General features: G+C 44.4%; 1 protein-coding gene across 1 annotated transcript in view; it reads right to left on the minus strand.

The window, feature by feature from the left end:
• The window catches only part of TBX15 (T-box transcription factor 15), a 102309-nt gene that overhangs the window by 11456 nt on the left and 68293 nt on the right, over nucleotides 1-22560 (minus strand). The window contains exons 6-7 of the mRNA XM_042953624.1: nucleotides 16050-16114; nucleotides 983-1080 (exon numbers count right to left, since the gene is read on the minus strand). Of these exons, the coding sequence (XP_042809558.1) occupies nucleotides 983-1080; nucleotides 16050-16114 (163 nt within the window). The remainder of the gene's footprint in view (nucleotides 1-982; nucleotides 1081-16049; nucleotides 16115-22560) is intronic.

The following is a 22560-nucleotide window of genomic DNA, read 5'->3' on the forward strand; positions in this document are numbered from 1 at the left end:
TGTTTTCAATCGCTTTATCTTACAATCTGAGAGAGCGCAATAATTTAGGTTACAAAACCTAATTTAGCGTGCAAACCACCAGAAGCTCCCCTGGGAGGGGAATGTAATATAATGTATCATCAAGTCCTAAAAGGGTCTCCCATATGGCAGAGCCACAATTTCAAAACTCGGGGCTCTATTAACGGCAGCCATGTGACAGAACAGAATAAGCTTTGTCTGTAATTTTGGCCCATGCCACTCTGGGACGGGAGGAGGTTGGAGAGGGAGGCTTATAAAGCATCTGACACTCTGGAAGCTTCCCCAGGTGAACAGGGGCTGTGCTGGGAAGAGCCACCAATGGGACTGAAGAAAGGAGTCGAGGTCAGCCCACGAGTCACCTGTGCACAGGCCACAGGCTTCCCAACCTGAGCTGCCAGAGAGGGCAGATACTGGAAGAAAGGACAAATCAGTGTAAGGAAAAAGTCCACCCAGCCCATCAACCTGAGGCAGGTGTTGTTCCACGTAAACAAGAACAGGAGGGAACACAAGTCGCGAGACTCCGACGGGCTTGTGGCAGCCCCCCCCCTCGCTGTCAGACCTGAGCAATTCACTGCCGTTGTGCAGGCCGAGTTTGTTCTCATCTACAAAACTAGATTAAGAAAACTGATAAGGCTGCCATGAGGAATAAATGATGTTATTATGAAGATCTCTTCGAGTACCAAGGGCTATGTGAACGTTCAGGGGTAGAAGTAATAATTTCACCACCATCATAATCGTGAACCTAACCCTGCTTTTAGGAAGAGTGAAAGCGTGCTGCCTCTGGAACTGGCTTGTTTGTGCAAGTGGTTATGCTTTGGTTATTTAGGGCGCTACCAAGTACTCTTCGTTCTAGAAGAACGGGTGTAACTCATGGCTTGGCTTGGGGCCAGATGTGCTATATTCAGTTCTGCTCCCACTCTCCTCGGCACTATCACCAGGCAGAGGCCGTGCCCCACGACTTTACCTTGCTGCTTTTGCATGGTGGTGAAATCCTCAAAGGTGAGTGTGCGCACAGGGGGTCTCCAGAACGCGTAAGTCTCCATGATGGCTTCCAGTCCGGTCCTGCCAAGGAGAAAAGTCAGCAAAGGGAGTTGTAAATAACGCCAAGAAATGCACTGACGTTTTAAAGATCTGTGGTGATTTGTCTGAGAAGTGGTATAGACATAGGCACTGAGAGATATCACCACTGGGGGCAATTCGTCTGGAAGAGCGCAAGGTATAGATGACACTGAAATGCAAAAGGAAGAAGAAATTAGCCCAATTCAGATTATTTGCGAGTAAGTCGTAACTATGATGGACTTTTCCTCTGAGCTTTCTTCAAAGGATGTCTGGTCTGCATGGAAAAAAAAAAACCCACCTTAATTGTTAAAGGTCAAGGTCACTAATATCACGAATGGAGTTGAACAGAGAGTAGCGCTGCCGGTTTCTCTAGCACAGGACGATGTCATAATTACCACAGTGACACAGACACAGACTGCCCCAGCTCTATCAGTGAATATGTGGAGTCAATGAAATTGTCAAATCGCTGTGGCTTTACAGCCTTCTTAAATCAACAGAGGCAAGCAGGGCAGATACACTTTGAGTTTCCGTTGCCTTAAAAAACACCCACCTGAAGGCAAAGAAAGGGTTTGGTCCCAGAAACTATACCTCAAGCAAAAAGGCCAAGACCTTTCTGTAAATATTTACCTGTATTTTATCATCTAATAATCAAGCTGGTCGTTGAGGGTCACTTACTTGAGACAGTCAGACCACAGGAAACATCCAGGATTTTACGAATACATTAAGGCTTCTCTGTTTCATTGATACTGGAGGTTCCATTAATTGAAATATGCACACAGTGCCTACTTTACCCGTCAATAAATTCTCTCTCTGTCATATATATGAGGTGCTGATGGGCACAATTTCAACATAACTGTCCAAGTTATCTCAGACATATTCTTGCTGATATTCCAAGTCCTCGGAACAGAGTCCAGGCTGGGGCTTCTTTTAAAGCTTTGAACATAGCTTCTGATTATTGACTTTTCTTTAAAATTAACTGCTTCACTTCTAAGTAGAGGGAAGGGAAGTTCAGGGACTACGGGGAAGGCAGGGCAAGGAGGGTAGAGAAAACGAGGTGACATAGTCCTTTCATTGCAAAGTTACTGGAAGGTAACATGGCGTCCCTTCCCAGAAAAGACAACCTTTCCCTCCTGAGATGAAAACACGCTGCCTGTCCTGCTCCCTAGGCAATACATTTCCAGAGTTGTCTTCAGTCCTGCAGACCAAGAACAAAGTGAGAAGTTTTATTTTAAGTGAGAACAAATATCCTTTCCTTATAAATGACTATAAGATCCCCTGAGGTTCTTCTCAGATGAGCTGCTGATACACTGATTGGCTCTTTATGTTGGAAAATCTCCTCTCTGAACAGCCCTTACTTGCACAGTTAACTTTCTAAAGTCTTCCCTGGAATCCTGGAGGCTTTAAATACACCAATGTTGGCAAATCGAACTCTGTATTTTTAGAAGAGGTTGAGAAGAGAGGGTGTTGCATGGTGTTTATTAGCTGTTAATCTGTTAAAAGTAGGAATAGAAGACGTGTCCACATACTCACCTACATCAATGCTGAATACAGTACATGAAACTATTTGTGGAGAGAAAGAGTCCAGGCAATTAGGGAGTTCACAATAATAAGGGGATAGGCAGATAAAGGCATGCCGAGCTTTGATGGTTGTAAGAAAGAGATAGGCCCGGCCTAGATCTCACTGCCTTGCTCTGGAATGCTGGCCACCCACCAGAACATCTTAGGATTCCCTTTAATGGCACGGCAGGCTCCCTGCAAATGGCAAGGCCTTTGTTGCTCCACCTCCGATTCCATTCTTCTCAGGAACATGTACTAACGAGGGGCAAAATATTAGCTCAAGGACAAAGAACAGTCCCTTCTCATTTCCTAATAAAGTGACAGAAGACTGAAGTGACAATAATACACTGTTATACTTGCCAATATTGTGTTTATTAAAGAAATATAAGAAGCTTTGATTTCATTTTCACAACAGGCAAAAAGATTGTGGCAAAGGTATTTATGATTTTATTTAAGCAGTCAACTCTCTATAGGATAGTGGCCATTTGCCCATCCGTCCAAGTCTAAAATCCAACTGAAAGACTGAGTCGTGGAATCAATAGGTTTAAAAATTGGGAAAGTTGGGGTGCGTGGGTGACTCAGTCGGTTAAGCGTCTGACTTCAGCTCAGGTCATGATCTCGCAGTTTGTGAGTTTGAGCCCCACGTCGGGCTCTGTGCTGACAGCTCAGAGCCTGGAGCCTTCTTTGGATTCTACGTCTCACTCTCTCTCTGCCCCTTCCCTGCTTGTGCTCTGTCTCTCTTTCTCTCTCAGAAATAAATAAACATTAAAAAAATTTTTTTAATAAAAAAACAAAAGGGAAATTCCTGGGTATCACCTACTTCTACTTCCTGTGATGCCAGCCTGGATGGTTATTCAGCCTTTGTTGGAGCATTTCCCAAGGAAAATACTCAGTTTTCTAACAGACGTTAGAAAGTTCTTTCTGACCTTGGGCTGAAATCTCTGATGTAACTTTTACCCTCTGGTTCCTTTACCGATGAGTAAACGGTGACAGTGCCAGACGGTTTCCACATCCCCTTCAGGAAGACTTTCCTTAGCCGTTAAGAATGTAATGTATGAGATTCCACATATGGACACAGCCATGGTCTATCCAGTCCAGGGGTCGGTCACAAGATTCATTTTGGTGGTGGGGTGGTGGGGGAGGGGTCATGACTACCAAAAAATAATGACTAAGACCACACATTCCTCACCACACTTGGCCGTGGCTCCATCCTTCATAGAATTATCCTGGATACTCCCTGAATCTATTTATATATGCAAAGCATGTCTCTTTTTAGAAAAATTAATCCTATTTGTTTACTATATGCCACATCTTATTTGTCCTCAAACTCCATGAAGCTTCACTGGATAGATCTAATTGTTAGAAAGTACTAGTTCTATGTATCAGACTTGGGTGATGGGCCACGGCAAGATAAGTTCCAGGTAATCCAGGGAATAAATTCCCTCTCCATCACTAGCATGTCTGCTTTGGATCCCATGTTTCTCTGTGTCCCAGTGCTTAAGGTGATGCCTATTGCCTGGTAAGACTCAATTTACGTGCACTGAATTCATTAAAAAGGAGTGAATTTTCACCCTGTGTTTTATTACTGAGCCATTGTTTCATGAACTGTAGCCAGCGTAAAACTTAAAAAAAACAACTTGATGGAAAATCAGGACTCTGAAGACAAAAGGACTCCTTTGGTATTGGAGAAGTGGGACTTGTTTCCATAGCTGTTTGTGCCTTTCTTGACTCAGGTCTCAGAGGAGTTTCACTTTTCCTTTGGTTTCTTCTGTTCCAGTCACAGAATTTCTGACCTCCAAGTCTGAGTCCCCTATCAGAGGCCCGTCATTTCTACCTTCATCTTCTCTTACAAGAGTCTTTGCCAACTACCCATTAACATCTTTGGCCACTTGGACATCTATTCAAAGTTTATCGTGAGCAGCACATTGTTTACTTATTCATCACCATTAAACGCTGGGTTTGTAAAATTTTATCTTAAGGTTCTTAAAAGTGAATTCATTGTCTAACAGATTAAAAAAAAAAGGCAGTCTTAGGTAACCTCACGTCATTAACATGTTCCACATGGTGGGCCTCTCTGGGTCCGTTGCACACCAGAGACCTGATGTCACGTCTGAGGTTTCCAATCAGAGATGATCATATTGGCAAGTGCCTCCTTCTTGCTTACTTTTCCTTGTTTGCTCCAGTGACAAGAGAGGCCATATCTAACTCTTTTTGTTCAGTGCTTTGGCTGGAATCATCTCTCTGATTTCCAGGCCTCTTCTCTTTAGACTTTTCAGTCTGCTCACTGGCCAAACCAACAGAATGTACTCAAGAGGAGGGAGAAAAGGAAGGAAAGGAAGCAAGCCAAAGATCTCTTTTACAAATTGATGATGCCTCAAGATCAACTGATTTGAAAAAAAAAAAAAAAAAGCCAGACTGCAAAGAATTATTTTTCCAAATTCTCATTAAAAATAAAATGTGGGATTGCCCTGCTTTGGAGTTCAGCAAATATTTGATAATTATAACAACAATTATAACTACATTCATGAATCTATTAGGTAGCACGTTGATGCATACTTTCTGTTTTTTTGTGTTGAGAGACAGGGTTGCTTTTTATGATTCTTCTATTTATTTTCTCTGTAGTTCTGACTTTTAACTCTTCCCCAAGTCATTTGCTGGTGATTCTGGCAACAAAGGGAACCTATGCTAGGGATTGATAAGGCCATCGGCCATCTGTCAATAACAGACAGTCAAGAAATACAGAGATGGGGTTTTGAAGTCACAAAGAAGTTTTCCAACCAGTAAATGTGCCATGTTCAGGAGATTTAAAAACAAAAAAGAGCAGAGGGTCTTTACTGTAATTTGGGAGTGTCCTGTTTAACAAAAAGAGAAAAACGTGTAGAGGTGCCTGGGTGGCTCAGTTGGTTAAGCGTCCGACTCTTGATTTTGGCTCAGGTCATGAGCTCACGATTCACGGTTCCAGCCCAACACTGGCAGTGTGGAGCCTGTTTGGGATTCTCTCTCTCCCTCTCTCTGTCTGCCCCTTCCCTGCTTACACATACCATCTCAAAATAAATAAATAAACTTAGAAGAAAGAGAGAACAACATGTAAATGGCTAATTCTGACCTGTGTGATCAGTGCTACACTGACGATACATAGAAGATGCCATGGAGCCCTGAACCAGAAGTACTTCCTACACCTGGAAAACTCCAGGATCACTCCATGATAGGCCAGTGACTTCAGCTTCATATTAAAGGTTACTCAGCAGTTTCCCACACAGATAAGAGGCAGAAAGACCTTTCCTAGGAGAGCTAACAGTGTGCGCAAAGCCTTGGAGGTATGGAAGGGAAGGCACGTTCTGGGAACTGAAAATAGTTCAGGGTGACTGGAGCTCCAGGTGCAAGATGAGATGATGGGGCAGATACTGTGAATATTTATGCCATGTTAGGTGCTTGGATTTTATCCCATGGGCGGTACTGCACCTCTGATCTTTCTTCTCTCTTCCTGTTCCAGCATTTGAAAAGACACAGAACCAGAATACACTGTTCTTTCAGATCTAATTACCATATCTCAACTTTCTAATCCTTTTTCTTAGACTGTCCTTCATCCACTGAGGTGAGGGCAAACCTTCCACACCTCCTTCTTTCCTGGATCTGGAATTGGCTCCTACGTATTTGTTGTCCAGGAATATTTTAAAAGGCCCCCCAACAGAGGTCTGCAAATTGGAAACAACACCAACAACAAGCCATCATTCAAAACTTGGCTTTAGATGGTACAACAAGTATATCTACATGCTGATTGGCTGTCACTGATGTGCCTTACAGTGGTTTGGAAGAACAGGTGTCCAATGGGCACATGCTTGGAGTTGAGTAAAAACTGTTCCTTCCCAAGGGATTCCCAGCTCGGGAACCCTGCCCCCCACCCCACATGGAGTCTGAATGGGTAGCAATGGGACTCTCGAAGGAGTTTTCACTGCCTCAGGAAGTACAGTAACAATCCCTGATGACACAAAGCAGGCTAACTAAAAGAGTAAGTTTCTTTGCATTTGACTGGAATGGTCAAACTTTAATTTGGTAATCACACAAGATGCAGATTAGCACAGTGGTTAAGAAGGACCAAGACCAGGGCCCCTGGGGGACTCAGTTGGTTGAGCTGCCGACTTCGGCTCAGGTCATGATCTCGCGGTCTGTGGGTTCGAGCCCCGCATTGGGCTCTGTGCTGACAGCTCAGAGCCTGGAGCCTGCTTCAGATTCTGTGTCTCCCTCTCTCTCTGCTCCTCCCCGGCTTGCACTCTGTCTCTCTCTGTCTCTCAAAAATGAATAAATGTTAAAAACAATTTTTTTTTTTTTTAAAGAAGACCAAGAGCTTTGGAGCCAGACTGCCTGGGCCCAAACTGCAACCTGGCTGCTTATCAGCGCAATCTTGACCAGGCCATACAACCTTCTCATGCCTCAGCCTCGCTGTCAATAAAACGGAAAAAATGATACTACTCCCTCCTCATTGTTACTTAATAAATGCAGATTGATTAAAGACAAAATACATCCGAACAAGAGAAAAAAACATAATGAAAGCTTGAGGACCATCGGTCTAACTCAAGCAAACAAAATCCCACCGTCAGCTCAGGTTGTGACCTGTAACAGGAGAAAACACTCTTATTTCCCTGGAATTCAAAACTGTGTCAGCCCTCTGGTTCTGGATTGAATGTGGAGGGACCTGCATGTTACCTAATTCCATCTCGCATTCTCTCCTCAAGGAACTGAAAACGTGTCCCTCAAGCCTCTGTAGGCCTCATTATCTTGCAGATATTTCAGACTCCAATATGTTAGCCATTAAAAAGACGTCACTCTGTTAGATGACACCATCCCTGGGCGAGAGCCATAGATAATAAAACAACTGCCAACTTTCCCTGGCAAACCAACGGAGCCAAGAGGACAATGGTGGAAAAGGTTCATGACAGAGGAGAGAGAACAAATAACAAGGCAGAGAAAAATGTTAAATACTGGCTGGAAGACCAAAAGCCAGGGGACGTGATAAACAGCCATGGCCTGGAAGAAGAGGGGGAGTCTGGCAGGACGCTGCCACCAGAGTCTAGTACAGGGCCAGCTACCTTGACCTGTAGATGCAGCAGTTCCCAAGAGGGAGTCTAGTGCCGATTACTTACTTTAGATGTGCTAAATGGCACCCGTGCCAGGGATAACAAAAGAGTCTGAAAAATCTACAGGGGCTAGTAAGAGTGCCAGGAATGAGCAGGATGAGACTGGCTGGAAAAACACAGTCAATGGCTTTAGGGAGAACAAATAAAAATATAGAAATTGAAAGTGAGGGAGACACTTGGAAGTCATGCTGGTTGAAAGAAGGCAAGTGGTCAGTGCATTGGCTCTAAGTTTGCTATGTGAGCCTTCACGAGCGACAGGGACCCGGAGAGGGACAAGAGCAAAGCTGTCTGCTGACTGGCAAGCTGTGCCTAATAGAGGACAGTGACATCACCCTCTGGATGCTGCCATTGGCTGGATTTGCAAATTCTGAAAGCTAGTACCTCACTCTACTCAGCTTTACCATCCGTCAAATGGGAAACACTCTAACAATACCAATCAACTTGGAGATAAAAAGGGAAAACCTGGACCACCGATACTACGTGAGATGATTATTACTAATGTTATCGTATACTTATGATTCAAATTCCTGGAAATGAAAATACAAGGTTGAACGGTATGAAACTGCCGATATTTTACCTCTTTGACCCACAAATATAGTAATTTCATATGTTCAGCTTAAGAGGTAGGCCAGGGTGTGGACAAGACTGGAAACACTTGGTTGTAACAGAATTCTTCTAACAGACTTTGACGGAGACCCACCCTGCACACTTCTTCCCCAACTCACAAAGAAAAATGGTTTCTTTCAGACCTAAGCACCGATGACCTGGCCCTGGGGCTAGTGTCTGGCTGACTCTTTCTTTTCCTTCCTTTTCATTTCCATTCACTGGAGGCATTCTGATTCCACTCTGGGTTTTGTGAGAAAGGGCTGGGCCTTCACAAGGTTTCCTGTCTGTGCTCAAGAAGGTGATTCTTCACTCTATGAACATGGTCTTGGGACAGCAGCTGCTGAAGGGGGAGGTCACAGGAAAATCTTTTACTCCCAAATATCCACCCCCCGCCCCATCAATGGAGATTCCTTCCTTTGTGTTAAGTATTAGCCTCATTAAGCATCCTCCTCCTGCAAGCAAATATATCCATTCCCGTAATGCAGTTAATGGCTCCATTTTTAGATCACTCTCCCCTGAAATACTATGTAAAGGGACACTAGGCACCAAGAAGGACAGCCACCAGCCACGTTCCCAGCAAACAGCAGTGCTGGCTGAGAATCAGCCTAGACACACATTGCCTCATACACCTCATCCTGAAGTCCCTCTTGTTTTTTCAGTGAAGGACAACCTACAGTTACTTGTATGAACCAAGTGCCCCATGATATGAGGCCTGCCTCCAGCTCCTTTCTGATAGTTCCTAAGTGGGATTTGAGTGTCGTGGTAGAAGCCTCCACAGGTGGCCTCCAGAGAAAAAGATACCCTTCTAAAAAGTTTCACCAGTTCCCTGGACTGCAGAAGGGCCACTCCCCTGGGGACCTACAGCAGTGGAACCAACAGCAGTGGCTTCTGAGGCACCACACAAGCAGGGAGTATCTGGATGAAACCACATCACGTGGGACAGTCGCCCTTGCAGTTGTCTTAGATGCAATGGAGGCTGGGAGTAAGGTAAAACCCAAGGTCAAAGACAGGATGAAGGCTACTGAGAGAACCCAGAGTCATGCACTCCATGCTACTATTAAGACAAGTTCATAGAACCTTTCACTCTCCAGACAGATCATAATTTTAATCCTCTCCTTTTTATGTATGTGTTTGCTTTGGAGGAAGTCCCTGGGAATTGTATAAAATTTCCCAAGCTGACTTGGGCTTTCTGTAAAATCTTGGCAGCCACTCCTAGCAGAGACAAGGCCTTCACATTAGATGTGGACTGAGACCCAGAGACTCTTCGTTCCTTCTGTTCCTCTGCTCTCCCTTTCAAGTGCAAGGTCTTTGCAGGTGTAATGCTCCCCCTAGCTGAGCACAGTGGGCTCGTCAGGCTTGTGGACAGATGTATCTCCCCAGGCTGCTTCTTGACCATGGGACACACTGCAAACACTTGGTTCTCTTCAGCTCTGTGACCTTTGTCTTCTCTTTGGAATACACTGTCCACTGGAGTGCCCAACCATAAAGATGTAATGTTACCTCTCCATTCGCTACTGAGCAACCTTTCTCAACTAAACTTCACTCTGCCTGGACTCAGTCTCTGGGACTCCTTCTTTCCTGCACTCACAGACTCTGAAACTAGCAAAAAGCATGTTCCCACTGTTCGGAGCCAGCTCTGACGGCCTGAAGGGTGTGTGTGTCTAATCTAGGATGAGGCTAAATCAGTGTCCACAGCATCAGTCCATCTCAGATGGACCTGATCTCAGATTTGAAACAACATTGCCCCCAGTCTTGAGACTAAGCCTATTTATAGATTTACTCTTCCTTCCCTTCTTAGTTCGTGTCCAAAACTAGTTCTCCACTATTGTTGCATTTGATTCACCCTTGGTTGGGGTAAGGTTTTCTCACTCCAGAGTTCCTGGTTTTTAATTTCTCTGCCACTCATCAAATCTTTTTGCTGTTTTGTAAGTAAATGAGCAATTATCATTTTACTCTGTGTACCTGATGCTGTAGGAAATAGCTTAAGACTACCTGACATAGGTACAGTCTTCAAGGAACTCACACTCTTTTTCTTTTAATTTTTTTACTGTTTATTTATTTTTGAGAGAGAGAGAGAGAGAGACCACAACCAGTGGAGGGGCAGAGAGAGAGGGAGAGACACAGAATCTGAAGCAGGCTCCAGGCTCTGAGCTGTCAGCACAAAGCCTGACACGGGGCTCGAACCCACAAACTGTGAGGTCATAACATGGGCCAAAGTTGGACACTTAACCTACTGAGCCATCCAGGCGCCCCATGGAACTCACATTCTAACACTGGGCAGAGCCCAGGAACACAGACCACAAGACATAAACTAATCAAGCTGAGGGGATCTGTTTTCCCTAGGAACAGGAAGGTGTTACTATCTCCTCCTGGAAGGAGAAATCTCCCAGAGCTAACTCTGGATATCGTGCCTGGGACTAGGCCTGATTAAAAGCAAATATACATGGATCTCCTCCAACCTCCCTAAAGCCAGATTTGGGCCACATAATTTCTGAGAAATCTAGGAGGAACAATTTAGAAGTAAACACAATTGCCCTCCCATTGCAGAGACAATGCCTGGAAGCAAAATCTCTGAGTGTCTCCATCCAAAGGACCACCTGTCTACCACTCTTCTCAACATGAACACACACACACACACACACACACACACACACACACACACTTCTGGTGGGGACTTCTAATCAGGGGCACAATCACATGGCAATGCAAAGTAGCAGCTCCATAAGTACAGCTTGAGGAGTGGTGACCTTGTCACACAGAAGCATGTGAATGGCACTTCCTAAGGAAGCAGAGAGGACTGTGACAGGCTCTGGTGATGGTGACACCACAGGGATGACATCCTGGCTCACTGGGGCTTCTGGTGGGGTTCTGAAAGGCCCAATTAATGTCACCTCTTGTCCTCATTTGAACTCAGAATAAAGTCCAAGAAAGTCCTGGGAGCCTGAAGCAATGGAGACTGAAATACCAGCTTTATTACTGACAAAAGTGTCTGGATACTAAGGTGTAGGTGTGGAGGCTGAACGAGCGGGCTAGAACTGCCCTGAAGAGGGACCACTCCCCAGAATGGCAGGCTGCCTCTTCTGGACTTACCATCAAAGGCAAGAGCCCAGAATGTACACTTGCTCTAGGGAACCAGGTCCTGAAGAGTTCCCTCTCCCAGGCTCAGCAATCAGGTGGGGCACTGCGGTGCCCAGTGAGGGGAAGGAGAGAGTGATAGGGCTGGGAGTCAGGAATACTCTCCATGGATTTCTCTTTATATTAAAATATGAGGTGGGGCGCCTGGATGGCTCAGTTGGTTAAGCATCCGACCCTTGATCTCAGCCCAGGTCATGATCTCATGGTTTGTGGATTCAAGCCCCATGTCAGGCTCTGCACTGACAGCACGGAGCCTGCTTGGGATTCTCTCTCTCTCTCTCTCTCTCTGCCCCTACCCAGCTCAGGTTCTCTCTCTTTCTCTCTCTCAAAATAAATAAACATTTAAAAACTATATATCAGTAATGGAAATAAGTGTCCTCACCCGAGCCTCCTCAGTTCTTCTCTGTGTTCAGGACACTGCGGTCGCCTGGCCACACTCAGAGGATGCTGCAGAGAGAGGCTGGCAGGGTTGGAGAGAGTCTGGAGAGGCATTTGAAGAGAGGGCAGCGGGTGGCTGTGTCTTCCCCATCTGCCCTCTACACCCCTCCCTTCCTGAGCCTTTGGATCGCGCTGGGATAGATTGAGATCGACAAACATAAACGTGTTTTGGTTTGAGGTTTGGCAAATTCTGTAACTGCAAAGTATTCCACAAATGTTTTGTGTTCTGCAAAACCAAAAAACATTGGCCAAGCACTTTCCCCCCTTAATTTTTAAGCCCATGTGTTTTTAAAGGAAATGTAATCCGTATGTTTTGGGTACGTTTATATGCAACTCATCAAACCATGCTCCTCTGTATGAGTCATTTGATGTCTAAAAGGCATGAGGAAGATCATAGATTTATAAGAACTCTGTTAGCACAAGCAGGGCAGTAGGTGAGGCACTGGCTGGAAGGTGATGAACTGGATTCTGGTGTTGGCACAGAGCCCCCAGATCCCAGAGGATTTACAAATAATCCCCTCTATCCTCATCAGTCTTTCTCATCTGCAACTTGACATTAATAATTCTTGTCCTTATCAGATCCTGCAGGCAGGTAGTGAGATTTCAAGCCTGATTATCAGGTAATTTTGACCTTTTTAAAAGAGAAAATACAAGGGCCACTATACTAGCCCCCAGAGGTCAATTTTAATCTAGCTTCCCAGAGCACCGGAGGATAAAAATGGCTTCTATATCTAATGATTCATCTTTGCCCTATTGTGAGACAGGGGACTTCAGGGTCATCATGTCATGGTTTCACTTGCTAGGGAAGATCGACCTGACTTCCTGTCCTCTACTAGGGAATTCCTTATTTACAGGGGGCACAGCAAGCAAATGACAAAGCCACGGGGATGTCTACAAAGACAGACAGAGAACACACATTATTGGCCATTAGAGGAAGAGTTCTAGTCTCTAAATCTGTCGAAGATAACATAAGTCAAGTTTAAACTCTTAGCATGATAGAGCACAGAGTGCACAGGTGGACCTGGGAGTTAGTGCTCCAGCTTTCCTGTGTGACACTAGCTCCCTGAGCCTCAGGTTCCCACAATAAACACAAAATATAGGTCATTTTAAAGATTAGAAAACATGTAAGTAAAAGATCTGGGACACAGTAAGTGTTCGATCTGAGATAATTTCTATAACTATTAACATTACTTAAAATAGCCTGCAGGTTTTAATGGGACAGAACGAAGAATCACCACGCTACCAGAAAAATTATATATAAATAAGCCACTGAAATGGCCTAATGAGGATCCATAGTTCTGCCCTCCTGGAGTCCTTACAAAGAAGAGTAGCCCACTAGGCAAGACAAATAACTGTCTGTCTGAACAGTAAGACATTCACCAGCCCTAAAGCAGACCCAGGCCAGGACCAAATGATGTGTCTAACTCCCTTCTAGCCCAGTGAGGGGATAGGAGAATCTCAGGACCTGAACCAAGATGTCATCACAACTTCCTAACCATGGCAAATGCTTCAAGACACGTAGACTTATTCCCAAGACTGAAGTGTGGCTTCAATTCCTAGAACATAGCTGCAACACTGGTCAATACAGCCTATCCCAATTTTCTGTCCTAGGTCGGGCCTCAGAAAAACAAGGACTCCAATGGGAGTAAAAGGCAAAGAAGAAATCAAAACAACCTTTGGAGTGCCAAGAAGAAAATAAACAAATAATTAAATGCCACTGGAGATACAGAAGGAAAGAAAGAGAAAGTGGTTGAATAACGAAAGTCATTAGGGTTGACCCCCAGCTGTGTCTAGGGCAGAAATTCTTAACTTTTGGTGACAGAACCTTCCAAAAATCTGGAGAAAGCTAGAGACCTCTCCTAAGAAAAATGTTCATCCACACACGATTTTCCTTATAGTATCTGGGAACTCACAGAACCCCCAAAATCCAGCCACAGGCTCTTAAGCTAAAGATCTTAAATACCCTAAAGACTTCTTTATCAAAGGCCAAATTCTATTCTGAGAACATCATCACTAGCAAGGTCCTCAGTAAGTCTAGAATGCAGAGCCCTGAAAAGGAAGCAACGGGAAACAGCTCACAGGCAAGTTCTGTAACCTGAACATGGGATATAAACTAACCGGCAGAGAGAGTACCCATTCCTCACTGGCTACATTTTGAGGACAAAGGTCTTTCCTGAAAGGGAAAGTATTTGGCCTGGAGTCCTTATGCCTGAGTTCTAGTGTGGCCACACCACTAACCAGTTGCTTGATCTAGAACACATCACTCAATTTTTGTCATCTTCAAACTAGAAGTTCAACTGAATTCTACCTTAATCAATAGGTGTAACCTCAAGAAATTCTGAGGTAAATAAAAATTTCTAGAAATCTAAATGGATTTTAAGTATACAAAAAAAGAGTTTCATAAAGAAGTTCTTCCATAGGGGATGAAGAATATACTTATCACAATGAGCACTAATATATAGAATTGCTGAATCTCTATACCTGAAACTAAGGTAACATTGTACGTTAATTATCCTAGAATTCAAAAAAGCAAATAATGTTTTAAAAAAAGAAGTGCTTCCATTAATCATTTTGTGAAGGAAATGATCACTACAGATGACTTTTAGCATACATCTGGGTTCTAACAGAATGTGCTATAAAGTTCATGAAGTGATTCTAAATATAATACTAAACAGTTTCTCTGAAAACTCTTGCAGGGAAAATAGCACAGATAACTCTTGACAATCTGTGTCATTTCGATGTAAAGAAATGCCCCCTGGATGAGGAAAATGTCTGAACACTAATGTAAATAGTTACTGCAAAGCCTGCACACTTTAAATTTTTTTTTAATGTTTATTATTTTTGACAGACACAGAGAGGGAGCAGGGAAGGGGCAGAGAGAGAGGGAGACACAGAATCAGAAGCAGCTCCAGGCTCTGAGCTGTCAGCACAGAGCTGAACACAGGGCTCAAACTCACAAACCGTAAGATCCTGACCTGAGCCGAAGTTGGACGCTTAACCGACTGAGCCACCCAGGCACCCCTTAACCTGCACACTTCATAAAACATGCGTGTCACATTTGTGGTTTCAGTACAGTTTATATAAAGTGAATTTTTCTGACTGCATAACTTTAGGTAGATCTGTGTTTCCTAACCATTTCAGTTCTCACCTAGCTCTCTGGATAACAGATTTTAATTTTACAGAGGAAGGGTGAGAAAGAAAGGATTGAGACAGAAGCAGAATTAACCAGAAAAATGCCATGTCGCTAAGTCCACTTACAATAAGAGCCAACAGTCCCTCAAACGTCAGCTGTTCCTCAGAATTTCCCTATATGACAACCTAATCCTAATGATGCTGGGCCATCAGGAAAGGTTGGGTTTTAGAAACTGTCTTTATCAAGGTAGGCAACATATAATATATTTTGGGAACATGTCTTAGGAGAAAAATGGCTAATTTCTTACCAATGTTTTAGCTCTTAAAGGTAATAATTTCCTGGGTGCCTGGGTGGCTCAGTTGGTTAAACATTTGACGCTCGATTTCAGCTCAGGTCACGATCTCATGGTTTGTGAGTTCGAGCCCCGCGTTGGGCTCCACGCTGATGGTGCAGAGATTGCTTGGGGATTCTCTCTCTCTCTCACTCTCTCTGCCCCTCCCCTGCTCATGCTCTCTTTCTCTGTCTCTCTCCCAAAATAAACTTAAAAAAAATTTTTAAAAGGTAATAATTTTCTGATAATTTTTATTTGTCCACAATTCCTTGTTTCCTGATAACGCAAAATAAATGAGATGTCAGTGTAAGTGCTGTAGCCACCCATGCACTTATCAGAAAAAGTGGCAAAATCTTCTGAGGATAATAAAGCACCATAAAATTTGTTTTAAGTGACTGGATTACCAAGTATTGATGTACAGTGTGTTAACAGAAAGTTGGAAAATTCAACTTTTGGGGGACAGCTCTTTGATCCTCGGATCAGCTGTCCATTTCTCTTTGCCTGAGTCAGCAGAGTGGCTAGCGCGCAAGCAGTCTCCGACAAGTAGGAGCCAAAAGCCACGCATGGGGAGCCGGGGGGAAAATGTCACATAGAAGAGAAATGTCGGTGAGTCTCTTTCTCAATCAATTATTCTTACCTGTTTCTTCCAGAATCTCTGAATCCTTTAGCAAAAGGGTTTCGATCGATTTTTAATCTGGTGATCTGGAAACAAGCAAAAAACATAAGTTGTGTTTGTATTAACGGATTTCTTTTTCGGTTGCTCCTAGAAAAATAACAAAAATCACTCTGTTAGTAATGGCTGTTGTTTTTATTTAGTTTCCATTAAGTTTGAGATTTAAATTGAAATGGAGATAGGACTCGGGCCTGGCACACAGATGTCTGACCCAGCTGACACACTTCTCCCTAAAAAACCCAGGTTTTCCCAGTATGTGACTGTAAACTCCTCTGCTCACCTTTCCTGCCCCCCCCCAAAAAAAGAGGCTAAATCATTTGCCCAGACAAACAAAGGCATGGAAATGGAAAACTGGGCGATGGTCAAGTCCATGGAACATGACACACAGGGAGCACCTGAAAAGTGTTTGCTGAGCGAGTAAATAATGAATGAATGGATTCAGTCAATCCAATCCAGTGAAATGAGGGCACCAGACAACTGCCTCAGCCTGAAAGACCCAAATAATTGCACATCCCATCTCACTTAAGTTGCCCCTTCCCTGTCCCTAGAGATCATTCATTTAATGACCTAAAGTGGTCTTGTAAAAGACACAAAAAGCAGCTAGACTTTCATCAAGTTTGCACGCAAGGCAAAATCTGCAAACGGGGGACTCAAGGGAGCTGGCTACAGTGCATTTCTTCCAGTCTCCAAGGCTCACAAGCAAATCAGAAGACACAAACCACTGTGTGGCCCAGGTTGGGCAGGTCCTCTGGAGCATCTGGCTCCAACTCCACTTCAGTGCAGAAGTCCCTGCCTACTGCATCTGACCTCAGTCCCCTCGAACTCGGCGAGGTTTGGACACATCACCCTCATGCCTCCAGACTAGACCAAGCCTGACCAACAAATTCCACATGTGCTCTTTCGTTTCCGCTCTCAGCCTTGGTCATGGGAGGCCCTTTCGAGATCTTTGTGTCTAAACCAGATGTGAATGACTCACTACCTTCAAGCAACAGAGACTTAGGGGTGGGGGCGAGGGAGCTCAGGAAAGGATGAAAGGCACTCTCAACGGAAGGTAATTCTACACAGAGGGAATCTCATTATTTAAGACCACCTTCCCATTTCTGCTCTTTGCAGACCTTATCAACTAGGATGGCTACAGTTATTTCTTATGGAGCAAGTCTTTCCAAGTCCCTCTTTGGCTCACTTTGTCAGAGTGGAATTTCCCAAAGCCGCAGTCTTTAAAGGTCTTTAAAATGCAACGTGAGATTCCAACCAACAGACTCTGACTTGAAAGTATCAAAGTTAATTTTTTTCCCCTAAAACAGTCCTTGCCTCTAGAATGGCACACTAATAATGTAGCACTAATAATGTAGCAAAAGCAATTTTACATCTATTTTATAGACCAGAGCAGGAGCCTGAAGCCTTTGGCTTTCTAAAGTCTAGTGTCTGCCCTGTGAATATTGTATTGCGTTTAAAGACTGTCACTGCTTTTCTGTTTTTGACTTAAAATCCGTTCTTTCTTCCTCCATAATCCGCAGCAATAAACCACACACCATATTTTCTTTTCAAGTTGGGGTTATAATATTTTATTTTCTCTTTCAAGTTGGCTTATCCTGTCCGGCTCATTTATGATAGGGGTTCCTGATATATGATTGTGCTGCCATGTTTGGGGGGCCTCCACAGGCCCCTGTAAATAAAATGACATTCTATTTCATGGGCCTGGGAGAAAAGGTTGAAAACCTGTTTGCCACAGCTCATTCTATCTCAGGCCAAGAGGTCTGCATGGCGATTTAATAGAAAAATGCCACCAAATGTTAGGAAAAACAGCACCTCTATACTTGTTTCAAAGCTTTTAATGTGAGATTTACAGAGCTTTATGTAGTGTATACTCATTATTTGTTGATTATCAAGTGCCTTTGTGTGCAAAGCAAGGTGACAGGATGCATAGGTGATAGTGATATCTAGTCCGCATTTGGCTATGTATTGTCTGGCCTTCCCCCCCCAGACAGAAGCTTCTAATCTAGAAGTAAAAAGCAGATATACACACCAACACAAAACAGAAATTGATAAGGTTCACAACAAAGGCAAAGTGCTGTAAGAACATAAGAGGAAGCAGCAATGGGTCCAAGTTGAAGGTCTCTGAGGCTATCTCTCAGATATAGCACATGAGCCAGGCCTTGAAGGATGTGTAGGATTTTCATGAAACATGCAAAAAGGGGAGAAAGGAACAAGGGAAGCATTTACTAAGAAATGTCCTACATAAGCCAGTGCACCGAGGTATAGAAGCATGAATGAATGAAGCATACTGGAAAAACACTGAGAAGTCCAATTTGGCCAGGGCATGGGGTAGGAGAAGAGGGGCAGTGAGAGACAGCTAGAGGCTGCCCTCAGGCCCTATCACAGAAAGCCCTCATTGCCCTGCTTAGGCATTTACATACCCTACAGGCAGAAGAGAGCAATTTAACAATATAAGCCAAACTATGACCCCAGTTAATGCTGGTGCTGACAACTTTGGCTGTGCCTACCAATACCAAGTGTAACAAGGACAATAATTTGGAGGAACAAACCAATGTATTCTCAACCTCAATAAATCCATAGGCCCACAGTTCCCATATGGAGAGCCAGCCTGGTAGCCTCAGATCTTGTGAATATCTCATATAGCATAGGAAGGGATGCGAATGACAGCTGGGCCATAAAGCCTGCTGTCCTGCGGAAGACAAGGATGTGACACAAGACGAATTCGTATCAAGTGGAAAGAGAAGTAAAAGGTCTTCCCCTCGCACCCCAGTGGAGTAGGGAAAAAGAGGAAGCCTGGCAGGGCCACCTCCATACATACATAGGGCTGGCCGCATCGAAGTGAAAATGCCGCCTGGTCTGATGAGTCAGGAAGAGAGGCCCAAGCTAGCATCTGCAGGCCTCCTATAGCCCTTCCGTGGGGGGTCAGGGACTCAGAGGTCCTCACCTGCCATGCCAGGGAAGGCAGGGTGGCCCTAACCCCAAGGTGCTACAGCCTAGGCAGGAGCCAAACAGAGGACCTAGACGAGCCCTGCGGGGAGGTGGGGCCAGCCAGGGAGGCCCAGGAGGTCCAACTGAGGCAAAAACACAAAAGCACAAGCTGAGCAGTCTTCTATCAGTAGAGCATGTCCACACAAAGGACCCAAGGTCGAGAGCAGATAATGACAGCCACCAGCAGAGGCCAGTGAGGACCACAGCACAGGGACCCACAAGTCACCACTTGAGGACTCATGACCCCTGCCGCCTCTGCGCACACGCCACACATGTGGCCATCTGGGATAGTGCGGAAGGCTCACTGGAATAGTTAATTTTCAACTCTACTCCATAGTTCTGTTTATCAATTAGACCCAAATATGGCTGTCAGTCTCCACCTCCCCACCTTCCACCAATACACCGCCATCTTTTCACTAAACTACTCTACATAACCTTTAAACTGATCTCTCTTCTCTACACAGCCACCAAAGTGGTCTTTGTGAACATGTACATACATCGTGTCATTCTCTTCAGTGGTTACCACCCTACTCAGAACCGAATCCAAACTCCTTGGCTGGACTTGTGGGCCCAGCGTGGCCCCTGCCTAGCTCTCCATCCCCACCCACACTCCTCTACGCCTGGGCCACAGGCTCCCGCCAAGCTCAAGCTGCTCTGAGTACTGGAAAGTGCCAAGGCCCTTCCCTGCTCAGACCCCTCACGCTCACTCAACCCCCAGACGAAAATGTTCTTTACTCTTTACACAGCTGCTGCCTAGTCATGAGTCTCAGTCCAAATGTTATCTCCTGAGAGAGATGTTCCTTGATCATCCCTCCAAACAGGGTGCTTTCAGGTAGGAACCGCATCCATTTCATATACCATTTTATCAAGAACCGAACATGACACGCTATTTGTGTTCAACGAATGAATGAGTGCGTGAGTGCATGAATGAATAATGTGGAAAACAGGAATCACCAGCGCCAGAGCGGTAACCGGCCCTAGAGAACACAGACCAAACAACTCCCTCGATCATATCTGCTTTCACTGCAGCACTGCAGACGAGAGTCTTCAATGTCCCACCAGGCAGAACGAGAGGTCGATTAGTAACTCTCCGTATATCCAAAGCTATTCTACAGCGGTCATGTTCAAACTTGGTCCAATGATAACGAGGAGGCATGGAAAATCCAGAGGTTGGGGAAGCGTTTTTCCTCACTGATTTGATTTCCACGACCTTCTACCGATTGGTAGAGTCTGTGTCACTGGGGGCTATAGCACACGAAGAGGTGGCTGCTGGCCTGCCACCATTGATTTGAATCATTTTCACTGACCTTTCACCAAGGCAATTACTAAATGAGGGACGCCTCACGGTACACAGTGTAGACATAAATAGCACAACCCACAAAGAAAAGGAAACTTCAATATCCTGAGTATGATTTTACAATACCAAGGCTTAAAAGGCCTTCCCTTATGAACACTCTCTTAGTTATTCTTATTTTTTTTTTTTTTACTATATTGCTTGAAGGGTGTTCATCAGGGAAGAAAAAAAAAACTTAGCCCATATAAAAATAAAAAATAAAAAATCCTCTGCACTGACTCGATTGGAACGTGAGAACACAACTGGCTCGATAGTTCAGTACATAATGAGTGGCTCAGAACTCCTATTGGATTTGCTTACACAGACCTGGCTGTGGTTTCAGACTTCCGATCTGGTTCGTGTAGCCAATTCTCATCAAGAAATAAGACTGTGTTACCTGAGGAGAACAGGGCTGTGTCTTTTTGAAATCTAGTTTCCTGTTTGGGGGAAAAAAAAAATCAAGGTTCAGAAGTCTTTTCCCCTTAGAGAAGACAAAGACTCTGCAATGGAAATTTCCTGCTAATTCCATGAGGACATGCTGGCGTCAGCTTCTTCCAAGAAAAAGCATAAAGCGTAGAGTCGCCTTTATTCCCACCTCTACCACTTTATTCTCCACGATGAGATTCTGGGCATGGCGTACCCTCCTCTCTGCCTTAGGCCTGCCAAGTTGGCACTCCAAGAGCAAATAATAGTAATAATAACTTCAGTATGCTAGCAGCCCTGGGAGTCTACGGGTCAGTCAGCAAGGGTGGGAGGAAGGAATGGGAAGGGGGAAAGAAAAGCATAAAATATTTTATGAAAATAGAAACTCTTTCTTCACATTTCACTACTACTTATATCCAAAGAAGCGAACCACAGATTTGTAAGGAAACTGGTAGTGAAGGTGTGTTGGCTAATTATTCATGCAGTCCTTTTCCAGGCACATATTCAGTGCTGTGCACTATGAGATAGACACAGATACCTTAGCATTATGGAGATGGAAGTGTCCTTCTTCTTAATTAGTGGTTTCTGGGCTTCAGGCCAATTTTAATACCCCCCCCAAACATTTGAGGGATCAACATTGATATTCCATTTCTTTATTCTACCAAACGAAAAGAGTTACATCTATCTACTACCTCCTGCCATCATTATTTTATAAAATAAATGACATTTTAGTATCAAACAAAGTGAAAAGGACAAATTAACATACGGTCTATTTAAATGAATGCATACAGGTATAAAACGGCCCTATACTGTCTTTATTGTTACATCTTGCAATGGATTATAAAAAATTTCTCCATAGACTGGTGGCTGAGAAGCACTGATTCAGAGCAAACCATCAACTCCCAAACGAGAATTCTGAGGTGGAGTGATTTGTCACAGGCAGTACAATCCTTCAGCTACAGAGCTGGGTCTAGAACCTGAGTCTTTTCACCCCTGACCTGGTGATGGGGTCATGAGAGAGGGACAGCACACTAACAGTTCGATGAAGGAGAGCTCACCTGCAGCTGAAAAATGTAAGAGATGTTGTAGGAGGGAGTGTTAGGAGGGTTTGTATCTGTACCGAACTTGAAGAGTGGAAGGAATCTAGACAGATAAAGAGGAACGGAGAGGTCATTCCTGGAAAGACAACAGCACGAGCAAAAGCAGGGCGGCTACAAAGCGCAAACCATGGTAAAACTCAAACCAGACCGCTGAACTCTTGTGGATGCATGACGAAGACGAGCAGAAAGTGAGCCTAGAAATGTAGCTGGTAACTAGCTGCAGAGGACCTTAATAGGAAGACTTGGGATCTCGGGCTTTACTCCCTTAGGCGCTGGGGAGTCATAGACAATTCGTGACAGAGAAAGGATGCAATCAGAGCTGTGCTCTAGGAAGATCCATCCCTCAGCGAATATACGTGATGGCTCATGAGACATTAAGCGTGCAGTCCAGGTGACTCAGCTGGAAGCTGTCACCACAGCCTAAGCTGGAGGGAGGGCAGGTCCAGAACGAGGGCACAAGCAATGAGAGTAGAAAGTAGAAGATACTCCACAAGTAGAAGCAACACAGTGTAATGGCAGATCGGATGTGTGGAGAGTCAGGTGTCCAGCTGGTCTGGCTGACGAGATAGAAGCCAAGAGGAGATAGACCTTAACAGAGGAGAGGGCTAGGAGGAGTGACAATGAACAGTATCGC

Source organism: Panthera leo, chromosome C1 (assembly GCF_018350215.1).
Source record: "Panthera leo isolate Ple1 chromosome C1, P.leo_Ple1_pat1.1, whole genome shotgun sequence".
NCBI classification, from domain to species: domain Eukaryota; kingdom Metazoa; phylum Chordata; class Mammalia; order Carnivora; family Felidae; genus Panthera; species Panthera leo.